General features: G+C 50.9%; 1 protein-coding gene and 1 long non-coding RNA gene across 10 annotated transcripts in view; one reads left to right on the forward strand and one right to left on the reverse strand.

Moving 5' to 3' along the window:
* Nucleotides 1-15,620, forward strand: part of LOC123280101 (uncharacterized) — a 79,381-nt gene that overhangs the window by 39,399 nt on the left and 24,362 nt on the right. The gene's annotated exons all lie outside the window — the stretch shown is intronic.
* The window catches only part of LOC106828186 (protein SPATA31F1), a 59,509-nt gene continuing 48,527 nt past the window's right edge, over nucleotides 4,639-15,620 (reverse strand). For 3 of the 8 annotated variants that reach the window (XM_070495653.1, XM_070495656.1, XM_070495654.1), the window contains one exon: nucleotides 4,640-15,114. In XM_070495653.1, the coding sequence (XP_070351754.1) occupies nucleotides 11,346-15,114 (3,769 nt within the window). In that variant the 3' untranslated portion in view covers nucleotides 4,640-11,345. Of the gene's footprint in view, nucleotides 15,115-15,620 lie in introns of all 8 variants that reach the window. The other 5 variants (XM_044756627.2, XM_070495652.1, XM_070495657.1 and 2 more) reach the window with 4 other exon arrangements.

Here is a 15,620-nt window from a genome sequence, read left to right on the forward strand (position 1 = left end):
CTCATAGGCATTTCTGCTGGTAATGAACTTCCCCAAGTTTTGTTTATTTGGAAATGTCTTAATTTCTCCTTCATTCTTGAAAGATAGCTTTTCCAGATATAGAATTCTTGTTTCACAGTTTTTTTCTTTCAGGATTTTAAATATATCATCCCCTTGCCTTCTGGCATCCATGGTTTTTGAGAAGAAATCAGCTTTTAATCTTACTGATAATCTCTTGTACATAATAAGTTACTTTTCTCTTGCTGCTTTCAAAATTGTCTTTGGGTTTCAACAATTTGCCATAATGTGTTTTGTTGTGGATATCTTTGAGTTTATCCTGCTTGGAATTTGTGGACTTCTTGGATATGTACTTTCATACCTTCATTAAATTTGGTATATTTTTGGCCATTATTTCTTCAAAAATTTTTTCTGCCCTGCTCTCTCTCTCTTCCCCTTTTGGGAGTCCTCTGGTGAGGTATGTGTGATGGTATCCCACATGTCTCTCAGACTCTTTCATTTTTCTTCTCCTTTTTCTGCTCCTCAGACTCAATAATTTCAACTGCCTTATCTTCAAGTGTGTGGATTCTTTCCTCTGACCTTCTCAAGTTTGTTGTTGAACTCTCCCAGTGAATTTTTTCATCTTAGTTATTGTATTTTTGACTCTAGAATTTGGGTCCTTTTTTTTTTTTTTAATAATTTGTGTCTCATTTTGTTCATACATCCTTTTCCAGGTTTCCCTTAGTTCTTTGCCCATGGTTTCCTTCAGCTCTTTGAGCATATTTCAGATGGTTAATTTAAAGTATTCACCTAGTGTGTCCAGTGTGTGGGCTTCCTTAGGGATGGTTCCTGTTAAATCCTTTTTTCCTGTGAATGGGCCATACTTTGCTGTTTCTTTATACGCTTTGTAATTTTTTGTTGAGAACTGGACATTCTGAGTATTAGAATGTGGTAGCTCTGGAAATCTGATTCTTTCACTCCTTGAGGCTTGTAGATATTTACTCTTTAAGGGCTGCAGCCTTCCATTTTGATTTTTCTGAATGATTTTTGCCAAATGTGTATTCTTTGTGTGTGGCCCCTGAAGTTTCTGTTCTGTTATCTCTGGGGTCAGCCATTGACCTGACAAAGGCTTCTCTTCCCCTATCCCACTAAAAGGTTTCTGTCCCTTTAAATATTCTGACATATGCCACTGTGGGAGCTGCTGCAGCCCAAGAGGGCTGAAACCAAGGCAACTTGTCCCTCAGAGAAGCACCAGACCAACCAAAATGCAGGACTCCCAATTTTTGGAAGACAAGGTTCTCTGCCATCAGCCAGCCACTCCAGGAATGTGGGCTGCTATCCCCACAGCGCTAGCTGGTCACTAGTTCATGCATGATGCTCTCTTATGAAAGATCAGCATCCTCTCCCTTCATCAAGCACTCCCCAGAATAAGTGTCCAGTCAGGTTGCAGAGTGCTGAGGTAGGCGATTCTCATTGTACTTTCCAGCTCAATAGTTGCTTCGGTGGAGGGACTGGCCCTAGAGCCTCCTACTCTGCCATTCTGCATGCTGTCATTCCTGCAGTTTAATTTTTAGCATTTTAAAATCTTTTATCCATTTGGAATTTATGCTGGTGTATGGTATGCGCGGATTATTGGGTCATGACTTAGAATCTGTGTGTAAAACCAGATTGGGACCTCAGAGTTGTGTTCACCACGTTAGGACTGGAAAATTCATCTGGTTCCCAGAGTGCTAAACCCAGCAGCATGCCCCTCATGCCCAGGCTTATCCCAGTGTCCTGAAGGGCAGCTTGGATGGGGCCGGAGAGACCATGGGGCGATGTGGCGAGGACAAGGATTGGGAGGGGTGCAGTCAGGACAGGGTGGGCCAGGTGCAGGGCACTGACAGGAAGACTGTGCCATGATAGGGGTGCTGGTGTTCGGGGAGGATGGGACGCAGAGGGGTGGGGATTGGAGATATTGTGGGCTGCGGATGAGGACATGGTATTTTGTCCCAAGGCTCGTAGAGGAAAGGGGCTGGGATCTGAGTGAATTTGAGAGAGAGAACCAAGTTCTTGAGTGTGAGGTTTTACAACAAGCTGAGACCTTCAGCAGGGCAGGGAGTGCCCCAACTGGCAAGAGGCCGACATTCCTGGGACAGGACTGGGCCACAACAAGGAGATAATATTTCTTGGGTCTTTTACCTGGTCTGATGGCAGGTCCTGGCACCAGAAAGCTTTTAATTCCCGTCTCTCCAATCTCCCCTTCCCCAGCTGCCCCACCCTCTGTGGAAGTGGCTGAGTAGTGAGCAGCCTGTCTCTGAAGAGTTCCCAGAGAGATAGGATAGCATGGGCCCTGGTGGGGGTGTGTGTAGATGATTCTGGAGTCATAGCATATTAGATGTTTCCACTGTTTCTAAACTTGGCTGCACATGAGGAGCTTATTAAGAATGCGGAATTAGAGGCACCACAGCAGACCATCTTAAATAGACTCTCAGAATAGAGCCAAAGAATCTGTATTTTTCCCACATTCTCCCGGTACTTCCAAGCGTCTGGTGGTGGGGGCTGGGAGAGCCACGTGGGCCTATTTTGCTCCCCATTTCAAAGTGCAGATGGGCACAGAGCCAGCGGAAGGGAACAAAGGTGGTCTGGGGAAAGAGGAAGCTGGGGTGATGCACCCCAGCCTTCCTGAGGGAGGGGACTTTCTGTCCAGGCACAGCTGGTGGGCAAAGGGGGCACATGGCAGGGAGAGTCAGGGACTGTGCTGTTTCCTCCCCTGAAACCCCGGGTTCCCGCTCTCTCCCGAGACATCCCACCCCTTCCCCTTGTTTATGCCGTTATGAGGGTCCTCTTGTTTGTGTCAGATGGTGTCCACAGCCCCCATAGGTCCCATCTGTGACTGCCTTTAGTAGATTCGGGAAGCTCTTCCTTAGATCCAACCTAAGTCCCTACCTCTGAACTTGGGCCTGCGGTGGTAGACCAGCCTCAGGGAGATGGTTCGTCCTGAAGATTCTGGGGCCTGCTTGCTTCTGGGCCTTAGAACCTAAGTTAGGGGCCCTGAGGGAAGGGAGCGAAACAGTGGGGGCTTTGCCGGAAGTGTGTGCCTGGCTGGACAGATAGCCAGGGCTGGAAAGAGCTGCTCTCGGAGCAGGAAGGTGACAGCAAGCCCCTGCCCCACGCTGGGCTGCCGGTGTCTGAGCCTAACTGGGTGGAGGTGAGGTCATGAGAGGGAGGCACTGAGGGAGCCTAGAAGGGAGTAGAGCCCAGGTATAGACACAGTCCCCAGGAGAGAGGGTGAGATAACGAGAGGAGGTGCTACCCTTCTCTGGGACCCGAGTCTGCACGCAGCCATTTCTCTGCCCTCAGCTGCTGGCCTGGGCTCATCCCATCCCATGGGCCCTCTGGAGCCCTAAGCTCAGTGGAGGGGGTCTGGAGCTTGCAGCCCTGAACCAAGCCCCTCCCTTGGTCCTTAGGCCAGGCTGGGTGTAGACGTTGGGGAAGGGAACAGAGAGACTTGGATGGCTCACATGTGAGATGTGAGTGTCCTCCTAAGAGTTCCAGTCCTTTGGGTGAAGGTTTTGGCTTGGTGAGCTCTCAGGAGAGCCTAGGTAGTGTTTGACAACCTCTGGGGTGGGCAAGGTGCACAGTGGTGCTGCAATGGAGGTCCTGGTGCCTGAGGGTGAGGGGTGAGGGAGGTTCGCACGGCTGACTCTGCCCTTAGTTCTGCTGATGAGTTTTGAACAAACACACCCTATCACCAGACTGAGACCCTGGAGCAGAGGAGAGGTGTGCTGATGCGCCCTAGTCCCCTCACGTGTCAGCAGGCCCACTCCCTCTTGAGGACAGGCACCTGGGCCAGGCTCTGTGGTGGAGGTCCTAGGTGTGGGTGTTGCAAGAAGCTGGAAATCCCCACATTGGGAAGTGGCCACATTCCCTTCAGCCCCAGGCCCCAGGCCCATTTGCTGCTGCCTAATGGGGGATTCTTGGGCCACAGATGCTCCCAGCCTGGCAGGCAGGAGCAGGGGAGGGGTATGGCAGGAATTTCAGCTCAGAGGCTGGGCTAGTCCCAGAACAGGGCTTGGGGTGGCCTGAGCCCCCTGGGCTTCTATGTTAACAGGGGTCAAAGGGCATGGGTACCTTGGTGCTCCTGGGTTCCCAGCTGCACACTGAGCCTTCCAGGGACAAGCTGCCCTGATGACGATGTAGGTGTTACTGAAGGAGCTGCTGAGTTCCTGGAGTGCAAATGACCCATGCCTTCCTAATGTGTGATATTTGTGTGCCTGGTAGCTGCAGACATTACTCAGTGTGTAGCTGCCTAGAGTCAGGGTTAGAGTGAGGACTATGCTTCGATAGCATTGACATAGTGGTTACAGATTGGATGTAGTTAGGGGTGAGCATCGGGCTGTGTAAAGATTTGTTCTGTGGGGGCTGGCCCCGTGGCCGAGTGGTTAAGTTCGCGCGCTCCGCTGCAGGCGGCCCAGTGTTTCGTTAGTTCGAATCCTGGGCGCGGACATGGCACTGCTCATCAGACTACGCTGAGGCAGTGTCCCACATGCCACAACTAGAAGAACCCACAACGAAGAATACACAACTATGTACCGGGGGGCTTTGGGGAGAAAAAGGAAAAAATAAAATCTTTAAAAAAAAAAAAAAAAAAAAGATTTGTTCTGTGACACCCACCAGCCTTACCCAGACAGGGTGTGTCTGTCTGGTTTACTCTCCCCTTAGGTCTGCATCTGCTGCGTCAGGGAGGCTTGGGGTCAGGTCTGTGCAGTAAACTGGGGACATCGTAGGGATGGGGATGGGCGTGTAGGTCATGGACTCACTTGCTGACCTTGTCATTTCTTTGAAAGCACACAGCCAAGTTGTAGAGACCAGGGGTATGCTTGTGAGTGCAGGACTATGCTTGTTAAAGGACAAGCAATGGGACAGAAATTACAAACTGGGGTTTAGAGGAAGCATAAAGAGGCTGGCCCTGTGGCAGAGTGGTTAAGTTCATGCGCTGCACTGTGGCGGCCCAGGGTTTCGCTGGCTTGGATCCTGGGCATGGACATGGCGCTGCTCGTCAGGGCATGTTGTGGTGGCGTCCCACATGCCACAACTAGAAGGACCTGCAACTAGGATATGCAACTGTGTACTGGGGCCTTTGGGGAGATAAAGCAGAAAAAATAAAAAGAACACACAGCCAAGTTGTAGAGACCAGGGGTATGCATGTGAGTGCAGGACTATGCTTGTTAAAGGACAAGCAATGGGACAGAAATTACAAACTGGAGTTTAGAGGAAGCATAAAGAAGCTGGTCTGAGGCAGCCTGGGAGGCTTTCTGGAGGAGAGCAGTTTGAGGATGGATTTGGACTGCGTTTGGGTTTGTGGGTCTACAAGATGGTCTTTGTTCGCATGTGTGCAAGCCTGTCTATGTGTTTGTATGTGTGTTTGTGCCTGTGTCTGCTCGAGCATGTCTGACTCAGGGTGTTCATGTCTCTAGGTGTGTTTCCTGGCCATGTCCCTGGGTAATCTTCATGAGTTTCTGGCATCATTGAATTTGTGTCTTTCTGTTTATGTATGTATTGGGCTGGGTGTCTGCGTCCACATGTCTCTGACCGTGTGTGGCATTCTGCTCTGTCCTCTCACTTTCCCTGCCTCTCTCCCCTGATGCACCCCAGCTGCCAGCACTATTTACCGCAAGGATGGCTTCCCTTCCCTTCCCGCCGTCTGGATTCCTGTGTGTCCAGCTGCCTGCCCAGGGCCCCGCCCCTGTGGCCTCTGTAGTTGGCTTGACCTTGGGAGTGATACATTCTGGAAAGCCCCTAATATGCTCCTTGCCTGGCCGTGGACTCGGAGAAGTTTCAGTGGAGGAGGGTTACAAGGCAGGAAAGGGGGGCAGTTGGCAGCACCCACCCCTCCTCCTGGAAACAGAGCTCTCCCTCTGGCCCCTTCCCAGGCCCCCTGTTTCTTCTCATGCTCCCATCCAGATCAAGTATTGAGAGTCCTGGCCCCACTGTCTCTGGAGATGGGAACAGACTGTCCTCTCCAAGCCCAGGGAGACCTGGTAGGGATCTGGTCCTCTGCGTCCCCCAGGACCTTACATGCCTGCATTGTGCTCGTTCCTCACATTTCCACTCGTTCTCAAGGCTCTCCTCCCATCTTTCCTCTCCCTGTTGTGGACAGAGGAACTATTTTTGTCCTTCCTTCTCTGACAGGCCTGGTCTATGCCATGGGCCCCTGAGCCCAGGTCGAGCATTTGGCTTTGGATGGCTGGTAGAGAGCAGAGGCCCAGCCCCCTTCATATGGTACAAGAAGCAGCATCACTATGGAGTCTATTCCTGTTCTCATCCTGTGTTCATTGCCATCCCTGCGTGGGCTGCAGTCAGCAGGTACAAAAATGAGAGAGCCATGTTCCCAGCATACCAGTTACCTGATCTGATTCTCTAGCTTCCCATTGATTCTGTGGCCTCCCCATGATCCTGCCAATAAATTTTTTTTTTTTTTGCCAAAATTTGTAACCAAAAATATTGACTAGTAGACATCCAGCAATTCCAGGCAAGCCATTTCTAAAATCATAATCTCCAAGACTGCAGGGACTGTTTCTATCTTCTCCCAGGCACATATTAGGTACCTGGTGCATGGAAGGTGCTCAATAAATGCGACTAAATGGAAAAAAAAAAAGAGAGAGCCGTGGTCCCTAACTTGCAGGACTCAGTGTTTAAGAGGAGAAGTGGTTTTGTGGAGAAGCCCCTCTCCTTCATTGCAGGTGGTCAGTTGCCTGAACTTTTCTCCATAGAATTCTGAAGTGCCCTCTGCTGAGCCAAGAGAAGGGCTCCAGGAGGTCAGGGCTGTCCACCAAGACATGATGGCACCTCAGAGGACCAGAGGTGAACTCCAAAGTTCCCAAGCAACCGTTGATATATTCCTAGCATCTACCACCAATTCTGGAGAGTAAATAGTTGACTTTGTGCCCTGCCATGAGACATTTTATTCTCATTTTACCTCTTTTGAGCGTAGGGGGCTCTGCGGGTGGGGGTTGTGCTAGCGGTATGGGATGGGATGACCAAGGCTTCATCCTTCAACAACATCCCACAAAATCCTGCATGAGTCATAGGCTTTGACCTTGTTTTCTCTCAGCTCTTGACTTTGCTGAGAATTGAGAATCCTGAAGGTTTGGTTCCAGCTCATCTCTCTGTTCCCAACCCTTTGTTGCAGGACTTTGGTCAGCACTGTGAACTCACACTGCTCTGACACTGGTAGGAGCCTGTGGGGGACCATGGGAAGGACCTGATCCACCTAAAGCAGGATGTGTGCACATTAACCTCGGCTTCCCACCTGATGCGGCTGTGACCCTTCTGGGTCATTCCCTTCATTCTGGGCCTCCCTCTTGTCTCCTTGCTCTGTGGCGCTTTGCCCAACTTCCATCAGGCATGGAGGATGTGCCTGTCACAAGACCTCCTATGATCTTTGAGGATGCTTTAGGAAAACACCTGGAGGGTGGTGGCTCAGCAGACTGGGGCCTTGTGCTTCCTGACCCTGGAGGCCACAATAGGGGCTGGGTCTCTATCCCTTGGGTACACAATCACCATTCAGAGGAGGGACACATTCATGCCTCTTCCCTTCCTGGCATTTTGCATCCTGCTAGCAGTGGACACATTGTGCTAAGTGTTAGGGTCCTATCAGAGGAAGAGAGTCCTGCCCCCACTACCTCCTGGTTTGATGGGATGTTGAGTCATTTTGGATTTCCTTAGGAATCAATTGAGGCAGGAGCATCCCCCAGTCCCCTTTACCACTTCATAATGAAGCTACAATACTTCCTGCACTTCCTTCAGCTATTGGCTCCTCTAGGTCAGAAGGTGAATGCAGAGGTGCCACTGTCTGAGAGATATGGGGTGTCCAAAACAGAGGTCCATCTCATCCACTCAGGGCAACCTCTTTGTCTTTCTGCTTTCTAGTTCTCTCTTCCCACCTCCAAGCCTGCCTAGTCCTTTCCTGAACCCTAGGATGCCACACCTGCCCTGTTTCTGTGGGTTAAGCCCCATCCTTTCCTCATGCTCCATGCATCTAGAGTTTTCTCTGCTCTCTCTTCCACTGTTCCAAGAGTACTTGCTTCACACACGTGATCAGTAATGTCAACAACTTTTTCTGCCCACCTGGCCTCAGACGCTGGTACAGACTTCTTAGGCCCTAAAAAATAACCTGTCGTGGTAACTTCCAGAATTCCTCTCCATCTCTGGCTTTGGCTCTCCATATTGCCCGTTCCCTCGTGCCATCATCATCACTTACCAGCTTCTCCTTTACCCCTCTAGGTCTTTGTCCCCACTCTCTTAATTGTGCAGAAACCTTTCTTCTCTTGATGTACAAAGTCCTTCTTCATTAATGTCACCTTCTAATTACCAACAGTGAAGTGTTTGTGCTTTTAGCGACTTGGGGACTCGCCCCTATTCCATTACTTCTGCGCCATGACGTTGCTGCAACAGTTCTCCCTTTCTCTTCTGCATCATAAGTTTATTCCTTTCTACTGGATCTTTTCTATCAACATCCAACGTGCTTATATCTCGTACCTTTAAAAAACCCTCTTGGTCCTATTTCCTCATTATTTTGCACTCTATGGAACAAACCTCCTTGAAGAAATTGATTACACTTGCTATCACCAATTGCTCTCCATTCTCTCTTGAATCCACTCTACTTATGCCTTCACCTCCATCATTCACCTGAGTCTGTTCTTCTCAAAGCCATGAGTGATCTCTGTTTTGCTAAATCTAATGGTTAACTCTGAGTCCTCATCTTACTTGCCCAATTGGCTACTTTTCATGCCATTGAACACTTTTTCCTTGCAATGCTTTCCTCTCTTGGCTTCTAGTATAGCACTCTCCTGGTTTTCCTCCTGCCTCACTGGCTACTACTTCTCAGTCTCTGCTTATTGGTTCCTACATTTCCCCCCCATTTTTTAACTTTGGAATGTCCCAGAATCCAGTCCTTATATTTCTCCCTCATTTACACTCATTCCTTGGTGATCATGTCTTGTCTTGTGGTTTTACATCTATCTATCTATCTATCTATCTATCTATCTATCTATCCATCTATCCATCCATCTATCTATCGATCATCTATCACCAGTCATCTGTAGTCAGGATACTCCCTGAAGACCATCAGGCTTCTGCATTGAGAATGGACTTTTGAAGGTATGGTCTCAGGAAGGCGCTAGGAGATTAGCTGTGATACTACTGTAGGAATCACAGCAGCAGAAGGAGAAGTGGGCATGTTCTGAATCCATTTTGAAGGTAGAGACAATAGGATTATTGATGGATTGGATGTGGACTGTTAGGAAAAAAACCTAAAGGATGACACCAGTGTTTCCGTCCTGAACAACTGGAAAGATGGAGCTGCCATTAACTGATGTGGTGAATACTGTGATTGGAGCAGGTTTTGATTGATTGGGTGATGGTGGGAGTGGGAAATCAGGAGTTCACTTTTCTATAGTTTGAGATGAATATTGGGATCCAAGTGTATGTGTTGCTGAGACAATTGGGCATGTGAGACTGTCTATCCCATGAGATCATGACCTCCATTGTGGAAGTTCTGTATCTTGTTCATTGTTGTGTTTGCTTTGGTGCCTTGCATATAGTAAGTGCTCAAATATTTTAATTGTTGAATGTAAGATGCTTCTCAGGATCTTTTTTTTTAGATTTAAAAAAAAATTTTCCTTTTTCTCCCCAAAGGCCCCTGGTACATATTGTATATGTTTTAGTTGTGGGTCCTTCTAGTTGTGGCATGTGGACGCCGCCTCAGCATGGCTTGATGAGCGGTGCCATGTGCGTGCCCAGGATCCAAACTGGTGAAACCTGGGCCGCCAAAGTGGAACGAGTGAACTTAACAACTCAGCCACAGGGCTGGCCCCAGGATTGTTTTTACTGTGACCCTCTGGGGTCCTCATCAGCTGTGTACTTCCTTCTGTGGCAGGATCCCCCATTCCACTCCCTCATCATACTAGTGTGATGATGTGTCTGTCTCCCCAGGCTAGACTTTGGATTGAAGTACTATTAAGGTATTACTATGCACCAGCCACTATCCTAAACCCTGGGGATATGAGACACTATTGTAATTATTTAGGCAAGAATGGATGAGAAACTGAATACAAGCAGAGTCAGTAAAAATAGGAGAAAGGGGGCAAAGTTGAGAGATATTAAGATTAGAACCCAGTGACTGACTTCATGTTTGGGCTGAACAAAAGCATGGATTTATAGTTATACCATTCCCTGACATTGGGAAACAGTTGGGTGGGGTGGAGGGTGAGTGTTCAGAAATTTTGAATTAATTTTCATTGCCTTTGGACAACAAGGCTCAACTCTCTGCTCTTCATTATACAATGGGCAACAAGAAACTCAGTTTATTCACCTCCATCCCCTAAGGCACTTGGACCTTGGGTTGGCTTCCTGGAGCTAGGTTCTTTTGAGTTCAAGGGAAATTGGCTTTTCTCCTCTATCATATCCTGGTCAGGAACCTGTCAGGTTCTGTCCCAGGTACTCAGACCTCCATATACATGCTCCTCCTCCCTGCTTCTCTCCCTGCCTGCTCTTGGGGGTGGGATGGGGCACAAGTCCTTCCCCATGTCCTACTGTGATCTTCATTCCAGGTGTCACTCATTCCATGCAGCAGATAGGCAGTGGAGGTGGGATATAGGCAAGAAAGCTACAGCAGCCTCCCAGATGAGTTCTCCAGAAAGATCTAACCACTAACCAACAGGGAGCAGAGAGGGGGAGATTGGGTCATTTGCTTTTGACATTGTGTCATATTAGCTGTGGACTTTTGATAAACCCCAAGCACCTCCTTAAGGGTGGAACACTGTGACACTCCTCTAAAAGCTTCCCTCCAGCTTGTGGGCCTACACAGATGTCCTCAGTGAATTGTGCCTGTATGAATCTTGGCTGCTCCTTCTTGTCGGTACTGTCCTCACGTCCACATTGCTCCTCTGGGTCCAAGGATGTCATGGGACACCACGATAGAATTCAAGCCTGACCTTTATGTTCAATGCACCTTTGACAAGGGGCTTCCTTCTCTGCTTGAGTCCCTTTACCCACAGTCCAGGGTGGGGCTGGGTGGAGTTGTGTGGAATGCTGACCCAGCTTAAGTGTGGGTTAAGCTCCTTCCCTAGAGAGGGAGGACATTTTAGCCTCCCCCATGCCTTCCCTTAACCCTCCCCAGTGGAGAGAAGGCGCAGACAGACCACTCTTTGCTTAACTTATGGAGTGTATTTCGGGTGGTGCTCGTCCGCACCTGCACAGTAAGGAAAGTGACAGTATCAGTCCTCTTCAAGGGATGCAGGCGTTGGGAGCCTACAAAGTCTGTTGGTTGCACTGGGCTTCTTGAGGAGGAGGCCAATGTTTCCCTCTGAGGGGACAGTTGAGAGTTAGGGTGGGTTCCCTGGTTGGGTGGGGGCACACGCCACTCGAGGACAGTGGCGAGGGCAGTGGCGGGGGTGGCCCAGGACTGAGGCAGAGTGGAGTTGGTGGGAGTGGGAGCAGTGCTGGAGCTTACCATCTGAGGAAGGAGGGTTATCCAAGAAGGCCAGGCCCACGTGCTGCTCAGTGGGGGTAGATTGGGCCTTGGGGTCCCCTCTTGTCTTCGGTTTCTTAGGTCGCCCTGTGGGACTTTTGGCTGGAGCCAGGCTCTTTTCTACATTTTGTGTGGTGCTGGCCACTTTCTCAGCTGTGGAGAACACAGATTCCTTGTGCCCTTTGCCTTTTGTCTTGGGGTTAATCCAGTGCAGAAAGGATTTCATCTTATTTCTCAAGCCAGATTCTGGAAGGCCAGGCCTCTTATAAGGATGGGCTGGCATCACCTGCCCCTGCAAAACCTGACCTGGCCAAGTTTGGCCCTGCCGTGGCTGACCCTGAATGAGTTGGCCCAGGAAAGGCTGGGCCTGGGATGCCTGGGGCACCACAGGCAGGGTGTGCTCAGGCAGCGCTGCTGGTTTGAGGATGACACTGATCTTGGTTTGACTGTTTGGCAGGTCATTCTTCTCAGGTTGCTTCCCCGCAGCGACTCCTGGAGGCAGCTCCAGGAGCTTAAGCTGAGGGCGATGCTGGCGACTGTGTGGACAGGGAGCGTCAAGGTGAAAGCTCGGTCTCGGTCGCCAGGGGCTGTCGGGTATCCTGTGCAGAAGCATGCCTTCTGGCCTCTGGGCTTCAGCAGGGTGGCCGTTTTCTCTTGTTGAGGAGAGCCCAAACCCCGCATCCCCTTCTCCGAGGTCCCCTGCTGACTTGGGTTTCCCTGGGTCCTCTCTGTTTCCTGCCAGCATGGGGACTTGGGCTGAGTCCTTGCTCTTGCCAGGGCTGTGGGGCTCAGGGCTCCGGGGCTGCACCGGGCTGGGGTGGTTCACACTGGCCTCCAGCTGAATGCAAAGCACCTGGGCCTCTGTCGCTTCCTCACTGGGCTGTGAGATCTTGGAGGCCCAGTGGGCAGAACCATGGGGCACTGCTGTGGAACTAGGGTGCTTCTGGCTCTGCTGCAATGCCTTTAACTCACTGGCCAGCTGTTCTCTAAAGTGGAGCCATGCTGGATCTGGGGCACGAAGAGTGTCTAGTCTGCTGGGGAGTTCCTGGAGCAGTGTTTTTCCTGGCTTGCTTAGACTCCCAGGAGACTCCTGTGTGGATGTGTTCTCTGGGATTGCTACGGTTTGTTCTCTGGACGCCTTTGCCCTTATGGGAATTCCCAATTGTATCTCTAGGATCTTCTTTCTCAGGTGGAAGTTTAGTTTGGCCAAGATGGGTTTCTTGAGTGAGTAGGGGCTAGCGGACTCTGTCTGGCTTTCTAAAGGCACGGTCTCGATCATTCCTTCCACCTGCACTTCAGCCTGCAGCTCATCTGCAGAGTCTGCACAAGTCTTGTTGGCATCTTGAAAGCATGGCCCAGGACTTCGACACTGCTCTTCAGATGAGGTCACCTGAGTCACAGGTTCTTTGGGGAATCCGACAGGCCCAGGCACCTTCTCTGGGGTTAGAGCTTGAGTAGTGATTGCTGGGGCCGTGGCCCGGGACAGAGCCACATAATAGAGAGTGGGCAGCCCTGACAAGAAGGCCAGATATTTGTGCCTTAAAGTCGTCTCCAGTTTCTCAAGGGACCCCTTGGACAGGGCCCGGGGCAGCTTAGGATGTTCATTGACAGCATCTTCAGAGGCTCGTTGCTGCTGATCGAGGGCTGTTGGCATCCAGGGTGTAACTTCCTGTTGTAGATCAGAGTCAGTGGCTGGCTGTCCCTCGAGGGGCTTGCTTTCGGGGATGCAGGTGAAGGGAGCCCCTTCCAGGCCCCCGGGAATGATGCATTCCCACGAGCTGTAGACACAGGCAGGGACCTTGCCCTGGTGAATCTGCCCACGTTTGGAGTTGATGTGACTCTGCAGTATTGCCCTGGCCTGGTTGAGTAAGTGTGGCACAGGGCCTGACACTGGGTCCGTGACAGGTGAGAATGGGTCACCAGCCCCTATGACCTCTAGGGCTGTAGGTTGGGGAACAGTCACATTGGCCTGGGCCGTGCTGTTCCAGGACAGAGTCTGCTGGTCAGTGGGGGACAGGAACAACTGGATGGACTGCTGGATCTTCTGGGGCAGGCCCCAGCGATGGTGAATCAGCTGCCTCTGGAGGTGGAATCCCAGCAGCCTCCGGCCATGCTCCGGGAAGAAGCGGAGTTCTCTGGTCAGGACTGAGCTGGACTTCCCTGGCGAAGAAGTTTTCCCAGTCTCAGGAGACTGGGCTTTGTCACAGAGCTTATACTGCCCGGGGCTCTGAGTGTGCTGAGATCTCTGGAAAACTGCTGGCAAACCCCACTGAAGCTGGAGCTGCCTCTGCCGCAGATGCCACTCCAGGGCTTGACACTGGGCCAGTGTCAGAAATGGGACCTTGATCTGAGCTTGTTGGTGGTCAGACGGAGTGACCCAATTTGGGGAAGATGGGGAAGAGGGTGGGGCTGAGTGTGGTGGAATTTTAGATGGCAGAGGGAAGGAGAGCTCCTTGAAGAGAAAAGGATCCTTCAAAGGAGGCTTGGACAAGTTCCCATTTATGGAGAGACTTTGAGAGCCAAAGAAGATATCAACCAGGGACTCACTGTGCAGAGAAGGGAGGCCACAGAATAGCTGGCTGTATTTCTGCTCTGAAGTGCCCACTGCGTCATGAGCCTGTGGCCCAGGAAGTGGATAGAGGCCACTGAAGTCCTTAAGGGCTGCAGAGGGCAAGGCTAGAGTCATATGGTTTGGGATTTGCTGGTAGTGGTGTCTTTGTTTTGGGTCCACAATGGACCATTCAGAAACCCAGAAGGCCTGGGTGGGCTGGCCAGCCATACATGTACCCCAGGTCTGGTAGGAAATGGTCCCACATTCCTCAACAGAGATCTGAGAAGTATCACTCTGGATGAAAGAAACTGGTTGCTCACTTACAGGTTGGTAAAACAATGGTGGGTTTGGCATAAAGTGCCTCAGGGACTCCTCCACTCGTCGGGGGAGCCCCCACCTCTGGAAATGCATCCATTTTCTTACATGTACCTCTAGAAACCTCAGGACATGAGGACTGAGGAATGGCAGGTGGGCAGGGAGGACACTGACCATATGCAAGCCCACAGGATGTGTCAGGGTAGCGATTTCTGGGTTCTGGGTCAGCAGAGCAACCTGAGGATTCAATGGTGGCTGACCTTTGTTCCCACAGACAAGGTTGGGGTTGCTTTGCATCATCTTCTGCTGGTACCCTGGAACCACAGGCTCCTCAAATCTTGAAGAAGACTCTATCTCTGGGCCCCTGGGCATCTCGAGCACTTGCAATTCCTGCCCCCGCTGGAGGTGTTCAGCCCAGTAATGGTGGAGGCTGACTGCACCAGCGGACTGGGCAGCGGACTGTGTTAAGGATCTCTGATCCATTAATTGCAACACTGTGGGGATTGCAGATGGAAGTGAAAGCTCTTTGGATTGTGGAGAAGGATGCTGCAGACTCTGCTCGAAAGACACAGTAGACAGGGACAACATCTCTAGGCAAGAGGAACCCTGCGATGGCCTCGATGAAGTGGAAGAGATCAGGCTGTTCTCACCCGCCAGCAGCTGCTGAATCTCCAGAGCCAGGGCATTGCAGATTTGGCAGCAGGTATCTGCACACAGGAGCCGCCGCACACTTCCCTCCCGAGGAAGCCAGCCCTGGCTGGGAAGGGAAACGTGGCAGCTGTTACTGATGGAGTGACACTTGCCTCTTTGGAAGTGTGTGGCCTGAAGATTGGCATTGCCCTTCCCTATCATTGGAGGCCCTCGGGCCTACACTGCCTGGCTGTTTACCCATCTACTTTTCTTCCTAGGAAAATGGCTTTTGATAAGTTGTGGTGTGCTGCCTGAAGTTCTGGGGCTTGTTGGGCAAGGTGTCAGAGAAGCCGTGGGAGCGCAGGGCCATGCGAGACCCAGTGGTGGGGCGAATTCTCTGCTGGCCTGTGTTGAGAAGCTGAACTAGGATAAGCGGAAGCCAGTGGTAGCTGATGGGGCATCACCAGGGGGAACCTGGAATCAGTTTCATTTGGGGCTAAGAAGGCCACAGCCTGCTATTCAGTATTGCCAAACTGTGGAACATGAGGTGCTTGTGGGAACTCTGCATTCTGGGGGCTCTGGGGTGCACACAACATCTCTTGGGAGACAGCCACATGCTCTGGAGATCTTAAG

Source organism: Equus asinus, chromosome 23 (genome assembly GCF_041296235.1).
Source record: "Equus asinus isolate D_3611 breed Donkey chromosome 23, EquAss-T2T_v2, whole genome shotgun sequence".
Lineage (NCBI taxonomy): Eukaryota > Metazoa > Chordata > Mammalia > Perissodactyla > Equidae > Equus > Equus asinus.